The sequence below is a fragment of the Hyphopichia burtonii genome (assembly GCF_001661395.1).
Source record: "Hyphopichia burtonii NRRL Y-1933 unplaced genomic scaffold HYPBUscaffold_1, whole genome shotgun sequence".
Lineage (NCBI taxonomy): Eukaryota > Fungi > Ascomycota > Pichiomycetes > Serinales > Debaryomycetaceae > Hyphopichia > Hyphopichia burtonii.
In genome coordinates this window covers 1511123-1523243 of record NW_017963728.1, presented here as the reverse complement: position 1 = coordinate 1523243, position 12121 = coordinate 1511123, and the positions used below count along the sequence as shown (strand labels likewise).

Genomic DNA, 12121 nt, shown 5'->3' with positions numbered 1-12121 from the left:
TTCTTGTCTTCTCTACATAGCTTAACCTCTAATGAAATATATGATGATCATGGACCCCCAGTAACACCCTTGCATACCATTGTCAACCCCAGCACAAGGCTGTCTTGTCCGAATCACCTTTTTACCCTTTCAGAGCATTTCCAAAACATCCAGGTCAGTATTTGCACTGGAACTTTTTTTTTTCACAGCCAAAAATTTTCAATTTGTGCCCGACACTTAAAATTCCAAAATGGCTGGCTAGTTGTAAGATCAACAGATCGCTTTACAATCAGCTTAATTTCAGTTAAGAGTAAACCGTGACGGTGGAGCCCTGACGCAAGGTGATGGGAACAAGGCTGCTGTTTATTTATAGGTGAAAGAATGATTTAGGGACTGCATTTCGTGTTTATCCCGTAATTTTTGCAAGCACTCTTGATCCTCTATATATATGGGGGAATAGCTCTTGATTTGTAAAGTTTTTACTGGGTCAGTAATCAACCATGTCTCTCCAAATCTCTTCATTCAATGCACCTCTAATTCTTTCGTCTGTTGCATTATTCAGCTCCACCGCTTACGGTGCAGTGCTTGGGGGGTTAGATAACCCCAACGCAGGCAATGATGCAACCACTACTGATGAGAAAGCAGATCAAACTACTACCAAGAAGGAGGATAACACTACTGAAAAGACTGCCACCGATGCCACCAAGGAAAAAACAGATGCTACCACAGCCACGGAGGCTACTGCTGAAAAGACAACCGACACCACTGCCGAAAAGACAACTGATGCCACTACTGAAAAAACCCAAGCTACCACCGATGCCAAAGATACCTCTACTACCCAGTGGTGGACTCCAGCCTCTGCTGCCACTTCGACTGCCACCACCGACAAAACCTCTCAAACTAAAGAAGCGAAAGAGTCTCACGTCACCTATAACCAATGGGGGTTCACTGGGTCCCAGTCGGTATGGAAAGCCACCACCTTGGCCTCTGGCTCCAGCTCGGGCTCCCACTCTTCTCATTCAGTCAACGGTAATAAAACCTCCAACGCCAACAGACAAGTCTCCAGTCCGTTGGTTGAAAAATCTTACGGTTGGAAGAAAACCTTGTTAATTGGCGGTCTTTTCGGTGTCACCCTTGGCTTACATTCCTTATGATTTATAGACTTCTTGCACCTTCACTTCTTGTATAATAGTATTTAGTATCAATCGCATTTCCTTTTTATTCCTACTTATCTTGTATGTTTTTTTAGGCTGCAAACTAGGCTTATTTCGATTTTTTCTTTCCAGGGGTTCTCCTCTTATACCCTCAAATGTTCTTCAGATGTTCTTTCGACCTTGTTCGAAATCGCCATTCAATTCTTCAGTGGGAGAACACCTCAGGACCTTGCAGTCAATACACCATTCGTATACAACTGAGAAATGTAAGTGCAAAAATGAAAAAAAAAAAAAGGAAGAGAAAAATTATCAAAAAACTATCAAAAAAAAAAAAAAAACTTACTACATCGCAAGACCATCATTTGATATTCCCTTCAAAGCCAACGTGAGTTATTTGCATCCCTCTTAGGAAAGTTCCACCACACGGAAACAGTTCCAGCTCATACACGTAACTCCCGTTCGTTTTAGCACTTACTGAAACCTTTCATGGGTTATTCTTATCGGCCAGGTGAAAGGAAATTTCAATCAAACAAAAAAACCCTGGCTAAAAACAAAAAAAACAGGTATTCTGCTAAATCCAATAGAACTAAACCAGCCATTATTTCTGAATTAGAACAGAAACAAGGAAGGAAAAAAGATCGGGGTTGGAAAGCGAGAGGTATTGGTCACCGTAAGACCTTTCTGGAACCTCCAACCATAGCACCAACCATGTCTACTCGCTCTCCTCCACCCCCGCTTCCTCCTATTCCTTCTGCTTCATCTCCTTCAAATGTGAATTCTGCCAATAACCGTAAAGGTAGATCAAGATCCCATCGTAAGAATCGCTCCCATAATTTGAATAATAGTTCCGATAACTTGAATTCAGTTGATAGAATCAATGATCGGGAACATTTAGATAATGAATCCGGTGACTCTGTATCTTCTTATTTAGAGAGGGTTGGCAGATCCAATACCAATAACAATGCGTCGCAGGATTCTCGTACCAATCTGAACCTGCCTCAATTGGCTCCTGCTCCTGCCTATCATAATCAACAACGCCTACAATCTCCTTCGCCTTTAAGACCCACCACCAGCACTGGATCAGGATGCTTCCCATTGCATGAAATGCCTCTTTTCAAAAAATTGGACTCTTTTGATGCATCCCAAATTACAGCTTTAAGCGAGATAATCGAATTATACTTTAAAAATTCAGATTTTAAAAAACATCCTTTATTATCAAATCCAAATCATAGGGCAACTCTAAAGAGAGGAATGGGTTTGGTTTACAAAAGAGAGAATATCTTATTTTGCATCGATGTTGAAGCTTGGGAAGTTAATCCCAAAATTGTTACCGAAATTGGTATCTCAATCTATGATCCAAGAGGCCAAACTTTCAATTTAGTTCCCTATATTGTTCAAATTCATATTATTATTAAAGAAAATCAACATTTGAAAAATGGGAGATATGTGCCTGAACATTCAAAAAATTTCAACGGTGGTACTACATATATTATGGGCCAACAAGAAGCTGTTGATTTCACTCAGGATTTAATCCAGTATTACTTCTTTCAACCTAAGACCAATATAAGAACCTGTCTTGTCGGCCATGATTTGAAAGGAGATATATCCTGGTTCAAAAATCTTGGTATTAAGTTTCCTACTCAAACTAATATATTAGATACTCAAGCTATTTTCAGTGCTAGTCATGGTAGTAAAGGAAATAGTTTGAAAAATGCTTTAAGAGCTTCTAATTTGCCATATGCATTTCTTCATAATGCAGGTAATGACTCCTACTATACCTTATTGCTTGCAATGACTCTATGCGACCCACATGCAAGAAAAATTAATCGTTTGGATCAAGTTAGAGTTGAAGCTGACCCACTTGATGCTTCTCCATTTCCTTCTCCTCACCAAGTCCAGTACTTGTCACCAGGTCAATCTCCAGGCAATTCGGGAGGTAAAAGGAAAAACAAATTGGGTCCTAATGTCAGTGAGTTTGTTCAAATACATACTGTGCAAGAAATGATTGATACTCTATTTTTAGAAGAATAAGCACTTTATGAGCACTCATTGTTTTCCTAAATCATTGTAAATATTAGTTCAAAACTCCAGTTTTGTTGAAATTACATGATTACAGAATCTTTATATGATTCTTTTTTTTTTTTTTTTTTTTTTGTCTTTTTCATTTCTTCATACCATAGATATCTTACATTTTTGTTCATTAAGTCGTTAAACGTCTTAGTTTATTCTTTATATTCTTTAGATCTATAAATTTAATAGAAGTTATTCATTCTATCTAATAATAATCTTTCATAAGAATCGCCATACTGTGTCAATCTTAACAATAATCCAGCACATAAGCTCTTTACCTTATCATCGATGATTGAATCCCAAATAACCGAGAGCCATTCTTGAATTAATCTTAATTCATTGGCATAATTTTCAATCAAATAGTCTGACTCGCAAATATCGCACACTAATAACATACCAGTAGTAACACTTTCTATTACTTGCAACTCATCGATCGAAACTCTTTTAACCACGGGGATTATTATCAGCACGAATTCTTTAATCATTGTATTTATTTCATGAGTAGTAGCACATGCAGCATGTAGAATTAATGCTAACGTTTTGATGTAATGGGCAATCAAAATCGGTGAAAATTCTCCAATGTTTATTTGGCCGCCGGATTCATGCCAGACACTTACAAGTGGGAAATAAAGCTTACTTCCCACTACAGCATTGAATTCGGGGCTTGTAGGTTTTGTGATTAATGAAGCTGATTTTTCTCTCTTTTTTGTTAGATTCCTGGATATTCTTAGAACTTTTCCACCGGCTAATTGATCGTTAGCTTCTTCAGAAGCCTCTTGCATTAACTCATCTTGTATTGTGTGCTGAATATCACCTAATCCGTAATCTATGATCTTCTCATTATTAGAGTATCCATTCTCTAATGCCAAATATTTATTATGAAGATTTCCAGGTAACATTTTAGAGGGAAAGCTGGATTTTTTAAAAGTCAGGGTCACAATGTCGTCTTCAAAACCTTTTAGTTCCCTTGCCGATAGTGATAGTGTTGATAGTAGACACATACGCTGCTGTAAGGAATAATCACCAATAGCAAGTAATTGGCATACCCTAATTCCAGAATCAGGATTTGAAGATACAACCGCAATTAAATTGGCCAATCTTTGGCTTTCAAAGTCAGCATCATCAAATGTGTTGGTCAAACCAGCTAAATTGGTTAATAGGTCATCTGAATAGAACTGTAGGTCATTACCAAAGCCTGCTTTTTGTCTTATTAAAGTAGGGCCATAAGTCAAGGCCAACTTTCTTTTTTCAAATGCTTGAGCATCTTTAGAATCTGTAGTGATGTAATCAAGTAAATCTTTGATATAAATGGGCCTTGCGACCTGGGGTTTTGGGCCGATTGTTGGATCGTCTTCGTCATCGCTATCAATAACTGAATCATTGTCTGAATCTGCTTTATTTGACTTAAGAGCAAATTCGAATTGGGTGGTGATATCATTCATTGCGTTAATATGGGAAGTCATTACATCATTATCTTCCGGTCGTATCACTTCAGGCTCATCTAGCAAATCCCAAGAATATTGAATGTCCGATAAAGCAACATCAGATTTCTTGAAATAAGATTTAGAATCAACAAGAATATCATAACCTTCAATATTATCTAAGTTAAAAATTTGATCGATTCCAGAGAATTCACAAAGCTTATCAGCAAGAATCACACCCAATGTTTTAATCTTTGATGACTGAGAGCTCAATCTATTTGAAATGGCATCTAAAAAATTAGATTCCGCCAGTAATGATCTCAAAAAATCAGGTGAACAATGTGAAAATAAGTTTATAACAAGATGGGTTCGATACTCTTGTCTTATAATGGATTCAGATTTCATCAAATGAGGGTTTGACCAATACTGTAAAGACCTTATCACTAAAGAATGGTAATTTTTCTCTGGTAACTCAGATAACATTAATGACACCAAAGAATTTAAAAAATAATCAGATGTTGCTATAACTTTTTCAAGTAAGATTTCATCAATCAAATCAGCTTTGAAAACTGGTTTGGAGAGTACACTTAGAGCGGCGACTTTATGTATAGAAGGATTCTTAGCCTTGAAATAACGTTTTGTTACATAAGATGTAAGAAACTTTGTTAAGATATTCTTTCTTTCAAATCTCTTCATTCTTTCGAATGACTCAATAAAGTAATTCCAGTGCTCTTCATTAAACATTATGTCGAATAGTTGGTTCAAACTCTCTTGATTTAAAGATGCCAACGAATTGATAAAGATATTGATGACAGTTACATCAGTTTTATTTTTGTAGAGTCTCAACATTTCCATATTCAAGTATCCCACATAGGTTATGGAGTTATTGAAAATTGTATTATTCATGTTTATTTGGCACTTTATGCATATTTCATTGATCAAAGAAAAGCATTTCCCCTTATGAAGAAGCTTATCGATCTCTTTCACTTCTAGATGCAGAGCATTCTTTACAAGTTTTAACACCAAGCCAGGTTGAAATAAAGAAACTAGGAACTCTACCAAAGTACTTAAAAGTCCAAATTCATTCAGATGTGGAGTCACTGATGACTTCAATAAACTTATACGACTGATCAAATTTCCTAGACCGACAGTGGACTGGAACAATTGAACCAATTGGTGTTTTGTCTCAATATTAACTTTATCATACGTGTCTGGAATAGTATAGTTTAACAAGGTAGTTATGAGGCTCAATTGAGCTACCAGATTCTTGATTAAAATCTGATTCACTGATTTGACAATTGATTCAATCTCGGCCAAAGTTGGCTTATTCTTGAGTCTCGCAACGCAGTCATCTAATTCAAAGCACACTTCCATCTTTCTGATGATGTTTCAAGTATGTTATAGGTAAAGTAGCTACTTGTCGCTCAAATCATCAGTGTTTTAACAATATTAATCCGTTCTGGAATCGATTTTTATTACTCACCAGAAACGAAAAAAGAGGAAAAAAAAAAAATACGATATAGACAGATGATCTTTTAATATCACCAAATAAGCTGCCTATATTTCATATGTTTCGTCTTTTGAGTAGACGGGTAGACTTTCTAGGAATATGCCAGCCAAAAAAGCTGGGGTTGGGTAGCTTACAGTCTATAATAGCGATACGAGGACAGACTATCCGATCATCAAGCACTTCTGTTTCTGAACGGAACCCATCACTAATAACACCAGAGACTCAAGGAGAAAGTGTAGGTGGGACTACCTTTAGCGGGAGTGAAGCATCTGACGCAGTGTTAGATTCATATTATGAAAGCACGCTAGGAAATTACTTTGATAACACTAAATTTGAGTTTCGAAAAGATAGTCATGTCGAGAGTTTGAAATCAGCAATGAAATACGTTTATCTTCGGCAGCATCCGTTGGTATCATTTGATGTCGAGGCGTTTGAGAGAAACCCCAAGATCATTACTGAAATTGGAGTATCAATATATGACCCTGCCGCTCTGAAAGCATCAATATATCCTAACATGAAGACTATCCATTTGATAATCAAGGAAAACATGAAATTTACAAATGGTACTTTCGTAGCTGATAATAAACATAACTTTATGGGAGGCAGATCGTACGTAATGCCTTTGAAGAATGTGAAGGAGTTTTTGAACAGACTTTTCCATGACTACCTCAAGGCAAAACCAGGAGTCTTAATTGGACATGGTATCGAAGGAGATATTAAGTGGTTACAACTGGTCAATGTTGAAATAGATCAGAATGCCCCGAGGGTGGATACCCTTAAACTTCATAACATATCAAGATCAAACGCAGGCAATCTACTGGCAGCACTTAAGATGATGAATATTCCTCAGGCATATCTCCACAACGCCGGTAATGACGCTTACTACACCTTGCTTTTAGCTCTTTCTTATTGTGATCCTCTCGTGAGAAAGAAACTTGAATTGGACATCTTCAAGACAAACCCGAAGAAATCACCCGCAGACAAAAGAAGGATTAAGACAAGGTCTTCAACTACTACAGAGAAAAAAGAAGCATTGGACCCTGAAGCATTGTTTATGGAATTCAAACATAGCCATAACTATTCGGACCAACCCCAACTACCTTGTAATTAACTGTACATAACTGTATATAGTTTTAAGAAATTAATTTTTTTTTTTTTTTTAACTTGAATTTTTCAGCACTTATTTCGACGCGTATCAAACGTTTTTGATAGTTTTATTGCTTGATCAACCAAGTAAAGTCTTTAGAGATCAAGAATGCCACCAAAAGGGTATGTGCCGTATTTGATATTGGATATCATTAATACTAACATCAAGAGTCAGAATCAAAAAAGCCGCAAAAGCCGTAAAGAAAGGCGAACCATTGAGTTTCCAGTATCCAAGAGTCACAGGGAATCCGTTGAAATTTGGAGCTCATGTTGGGATGGCAGGGGGGATATCGAATGCTGTGACCAATGCCATGAACATCGGGGCCAATAGCTTTGCTCTTTTCGTGAAGTCCCCTAGAAAATGGGTATCCCCAGATATCAAAGATGAAGAGGCCAAAAAATTCATTGACTTGTGTGAAAAATACGGCTACAATACTCGTACCGACGTTTTACCTCATGGAACGTACTTTATAAACCTTGCAAATCCAGATGAAGCTAAGGAAGCCCAGTCTTACAATGCTTTTGTCGATGAATTGAAGAGATGTGAAAAACTTAATATTGGATTATACAATTTCCATCCCGGTTCAGCATTGAACGGTTCTCGTCCCGATGCTTTGAAACAATTAGCTAAAAACATCAATCGTGCCATTAAAGAAACCTCTTTTGTCAAGATCATCATCGAAAATATGGCTGGCCACGGTAACTTGATCGGATCTACTTTACAAGACATCCGTGATGTTATTGACATGGTCGAAGACAAATCCAGGGTTGGGGTATGCGTTGATACTTGCCACAGCTTTGCTGCTGGGTATGACTTATCAGATCAAGATAAATTTGACGAATTTTGGAAACAATTCGATACCGTGATTGGACCGGAGTATCTCTGTGCAATTCATCTTAACGATTCTAAAGCTCCCTTGGGTGCTAATCGTGACTTGCATCAAAAACTAGGTTATGGTTTCTTGGGCTTGGAAGTATTCAGAATCATTGCCAATACCGAAAGATTGCAAAACCTCCCCATCATCCTAGAAACCCCAGTCGGAGACGACGACTCCGTTTACGGAGAAGAAATCAAATTATTGGAATGGCTACAAAATAAGCCAAAAGACGATACTGAATACCTTACTAAGCTGGAAGAATTATACAAACTAGGATCCAAAGAAAGAGCTGAACAATTGAAAAAATTCGAATCAAAAGTGGCCAAAAATGAAAAAGCAGCCTCCAAAAAAAGATCAGGCTCAGACATCAGCTCAATGCTTACGAAAAAGACAAAAGCCTAATTAATCCTTGTACATTTATTCATGACTTTGTATATATAATCCTTTTTGCAACTGTAGAACTTGATATGGTTTCGGGTGTCGCACGACACTTCTTCCCAATCCTGTTTTTTTTTTTTTTCTGCCTACAGAAAATTTTAAGAACTCACTTGGTTTAGAAAAACATTAACCGCTAGCTTCAATCAATTCATTCTCTGTTATCAGGACTTTGCCCATTGCCGAGACATAACAATCGATAGTCATCTGATATAATGTTTGGATCTAGATCGACCTCTGGTTTTGGAGGATTTGGTAGTTCCAACGCGAATACAGGGTCACCCTTTGGTGCATCTGCTAACACCAACAACACTTCACCTTTCGGAGGGAATAATAATAACAGTGCTGGAGGAATCTTTGGATCCACTAACAATAATGCCAACAACGCTGGTACTGGGGGTTTTGGCTCTACTGGTGGAGGTTTCGGCTCGAATAATACTGGTTCTGCTTTTGGATCAAACACTGGAGGTGGATTATTTGGAGCATCTAATACCAATGCTAATGCATCACCATTTGGTTCATCTAATAACAATACCGGATCTGCATTTGGTGGGGGTAACAACGCTGCTGGTGGATCGGTATTTGGTGGTGGCGCCAATACTAGTGGAGGTGGGTTATTTGGCTCATCTGCCCCCAAATCTACCTTTGGTGGGTTTGGTTCTACATCGGGCACTTCTCCATTTGGAGGTGGTGCTTCTGCTGGTGGGTTTGGTGCTGGTGCTTCTGATGCTAATGTTAATAATGGGACTGCTGTTAAACCATTTGCGCCATTTGCTGAAAAGGATAACACTGGTGCTACCAATCACTATCAAAGTGTTGCTCCCATGCCAGAATATAAAAATTTTTCTTTTGAAGAATTGAGATTGAAAGATTATGAACAAGGTAGGAGATACGGGAACTCTTCTGGTGCAGCAGGTGGTGCTTTTGGTGGCAGTGGTGCTCTAGGTGGTAGTGCTTTTGGTGCACCCGCTAACACTGGATCTGCTTTTGGTGGTTCCAACACTGGGTTCGGTGCCAATAATAATGCTTCCCCATTTGGTGGTGCTCAAAATAATGGTTCACCATTTGGTGGTGCTAATAGTACCGGCTCTGCCTTTGGTGGTTCCAATACTGGTTCTACTTTTGGTGGTTCAAACAATGCATTTGGAGGTGCTTCATCGGGAGGTGCTTTTGGTGCTCCAAAACCTTCATTTGGTGCCTCGGGATCAGCCTTTGGTGGTGGTGGTGCTTCTACTGGGGGTGGTCTTTTTGGTTCCTCAAATAATAACACTTCACCTTTCGGTACTAACAATAATAATGCTTCTTCTGGCTTTGGAGGTGGTATGAACAATAATAGTAATCCTTTTGGTGCCAATAAACCAGCAACGGGTGGGGCATTTGGTTCCAATACTGCTAACAACAGTTCACCTTTTGGAAATAACAACAATACCGGTGGTGGCCTCTTTGGCTCTGCGTCGAATAACAATAACACCGGTGGTGGTTTTGGTCAATCTAATAACACCGGTGGCTTTGGCCAATCTAATAACACCGGTGGTGGTCTTTTTGGCTCTAATAATAACAACACCAGTGGAGGATTTGGTCAAAATAAACCAGCGGGTGGTGGTTTATTTGGTAACGCTGGTGCTAGTAATACCAATACCAATACTGGTTTTGGTTCAAATACCGGAACAGGGGGTGGATTATTCGGCTCAAACAACAATACCAATAACAATACTGGCGGTGGTTTATTTGGTGCCAAACCAGCCGCTCCAAGTGGTGGCTTATTTGGTTCCAATAACAATAACAACAGTACTACTACCGGAGGTGGTGGTTTATTTGGCTCCAATAATAATAACAATAATACTACCAGTGGTGGTGGTTTATTTGGTTCCAAACCTGCTCAACCTGCTGGTGGTGGCTTGTTTGGAGGATCTACTCAAAACAATTCAACTGGATTTGGCTCAACCAATAATAATACTTCTGGTGGTGGTCTCTTTGGTTCCAAGCCTGCTCAACCTGCTGGTGGTGGGTTGTTTGGTTCCACGAACAATAATAATACTTCTACTGGTACTGGTGGTGGGTTGTTTGGTAACAACAATAACAACAATACTTCCACCGGTGGTGGGTTGTTTGGTAATAACAACGCCAACACTTCTAGTGGAGGGGGTTTATTCGGATCTAAACCTGCTCAACCTGCTGGTACAACTGGTGGGGGATTGTTTGGTAATACAAATAATGCTAATAACACCAACAATACTACTACTGGTACCTCTTCTGGTCTCTTTGGATCTCAAAATCAACCGCTGCAACAACAGCAACAACAACCATTGGTTAATATCAATGCTCAGAATCCTTATGGTAACAATCCACTTTTCCAAAGTATTTCAGGAACCCAACCACAACAATCTTCAGCTCAGCAAACTCCTCAAGCCATATTCATTTCTTCATCTCAAAAGAAAAAACAGGTCACTTTGGGGAGCGCTCATAAAGTAGCACCATTATTTAGCCCTGTGGCCCTCAAATATAAAAGTTCCAAACCAGATAAGCCAAAATCTGTTAATTCTGCTTCAAACACCTCATTGATCAATGATACTACTTCTTCTACTGATACTAAGAATAGCGTTTTCAATGGAGAAACTGATGCGGCTATTATTTCGTCTGATATTTTTACTCCAAAATCAAATTTCCGTAAATTAGTTTTGGATAAATCAAAACAATCTAATAAAGAAAGTCCGTTACTTCCATCTTCATCAAGTGAAAGAAACCCTCCAAAACAAGTTTCTTTTGCCTACAAATCTTCAAGTAGCTCAGAATCTGGGGAATCAACTCCATCTAATAAACTGCTTGAATACGGTACCACAGAAAACGCTAACGGTGGCGCAACTGCTAAATTGACAACAGAGGAAATAACAGAAATCAACGATGAAGGTTACTGGACTTCACCTTCTTTTTCAGAGTTGAAAGCCAAACCTTTATCCGAATTAAGATCAGTCAAAGATTTCAAAATTGGGCGTAAATTCTGCGGTACTATTGAATTTCTCGAACCAGTGGATTTATCTTCCTTCCGTGACATAGAAAGTATATTTGGTGAAATTGTTGACTTTCAAACATCAACCCTTGATGTCTATCCTGATAAGAGTACCATCCCTAAGATTGGCGAGGGTCTCAATCACCCAGCAAGAATCACCTTGGAAGGTTCTTACCCGGTAAATAGAGAGAATGGACTTCGTGTAACTGATCCAAAATCTTATCTTCTCCCTATGCATATTGAATCATTGCAAAATATCAGTCCATTGATGAAATTCGTCAAATACGAACCTTCGAATGGTAATTGGACTTTTGATGTTGACAACTTCTGTGACGAGTAAGCTTGTCAACAAACTCGACATTGTTAATTTGAATCATTTTGTTTTGTAATATAGTTATTAAATAATTGCATGGAAGCTTATGGCTTTTCCAAATGTAAGGACGCGCAAACGCGTTCACCGGTGTATTATTTTTTTTTTATATAATTTTTTTTTCCAAACGATCATCACAACTTTTGAACGA

General features: G+C 38.4%; 6 protein-coding genes across 6 annotated transcripts; 5 read left to right on the top strand and 1 right to left on the bottom strand.

Moving 5' to 3' along the window:
* Nucleotides 1-479: 479 nt before the first annotated feature.
* HYPBUDRAFT_146358 (uncharacterized protein) lies at nt 480-1133 on the top strand (the record flags this gene model as incomplete). The annotated part of the gene is made up of 1 exon (XM_020219959.1): nt 480-1133. One exon carries the CDS (start codon nt 480-482, stop codon nt 1131-1133), a length of 654 nt encoding a protein of 217 aa, XP_020079045.1.
* A 1104-nt stretch (nt 1134-2237) lies between these two features.
* HYPBUDRAFT_103172 (uncharacterized protein) lies at nt 2238-3164 on the top strand (the record flags this gene model as incomplete). Its single annotated transcript, XM_020218245.1, has 1 exon — nt 2238-3164. One exon carries the CDS (start codon nt 2238-2240, stop codon nt 3162-3164), a length of 927 nt encoding a protein of 308 aa, XP_020079044.1.
* Nucleotides 3165-3385: 221 nt separating this feature from the next.
* Nucleotides 3386-5998, bottom strand: HYPBUDRAFT_103347 (uncharacterized protein; the record flags this gene model as incomplete). Its single annotated transcript, XM_020218254.1, has 1 exon — nt 3386-5998. The coding sequence occupies one exon, from the start codon at nt 5996-5998 to the stop codon at nt 3386-3388; it is 2613 nt and encodes an 870-aa protein (XP_020079043.1).
* Nucleotides 5999-6149: 151 nt separating this feature from the next.
* HYPBUDRAFT_177541 (uncharacterized protein) lies at nt 6150-7296 on the top strand. The gene has a single exon (XM_020222877.1). It carries the CDS (start codon nt 6193-6195, stop codon nt 7243-7245), a length of 1053 nt encoding a protein of 350 aa, XP_020079042.1. The 5' UTR covers nt 6150-6192; the 3' UTR covers nt 7246-7296.
* A 65-nt stretch (nt 7297-7361) lies between these two features.
* On the top strand, nt 7362-8699 carry APN1 (DNA-(apurinic or apyrimidinic site) lyase). Its single transcript, XM_020220530.1, has 2 exons — nt 7362-7403; nt 7456-8699. Exons 1-2 carry the CDS (start codon nt 7390-7392, stop codon nt 8558-8560), a joined length of 1119 nt encoding a protein of 372 aa, XP_020079041.1. The 5' UTR covers nt 7362-7389; the 3' UTR covers nt 8561-8699.
* A 62-nt stretch (nt 8700-8761) lies between these two features.
* On the top strand, nt 8762-12055 carry HYPBUDRAFT_151503 (FG-nucleoporin). Its single transcript, XM_020220529.1, has one exon. The coding sequence runs from the start codon at nt 8809-8811 to the stop codon at nt 11938-11940; it is 3132 nt and encodes a 1043-aa protein (XP_020079040.1). The 5' UTR covers nt 8762-8808; the 3' UTR covers nt 11941-12055.
* Nucleotides 12056-12121: the final 66 nt, after the last annotated feature.

Bases quoted from the DNA above. Each gene is read 5' to 3' on its own strand.
- HYPBUDRAFT_151503 (XM_020220529.1), top strand. From the start codon at position 8,809: ATGTTTGGATCTAGATCGACCTCTGGTTTTGGAGGATTTGGTAGTTCC.
- HYPBUDRAFT_177541 (XM_020222877.1), top strand. From the start codon at position 6,193: ATGTTTCGTCTTTTGAGTAGACGGGTAGACTTTCTAGGAATATGCCAG.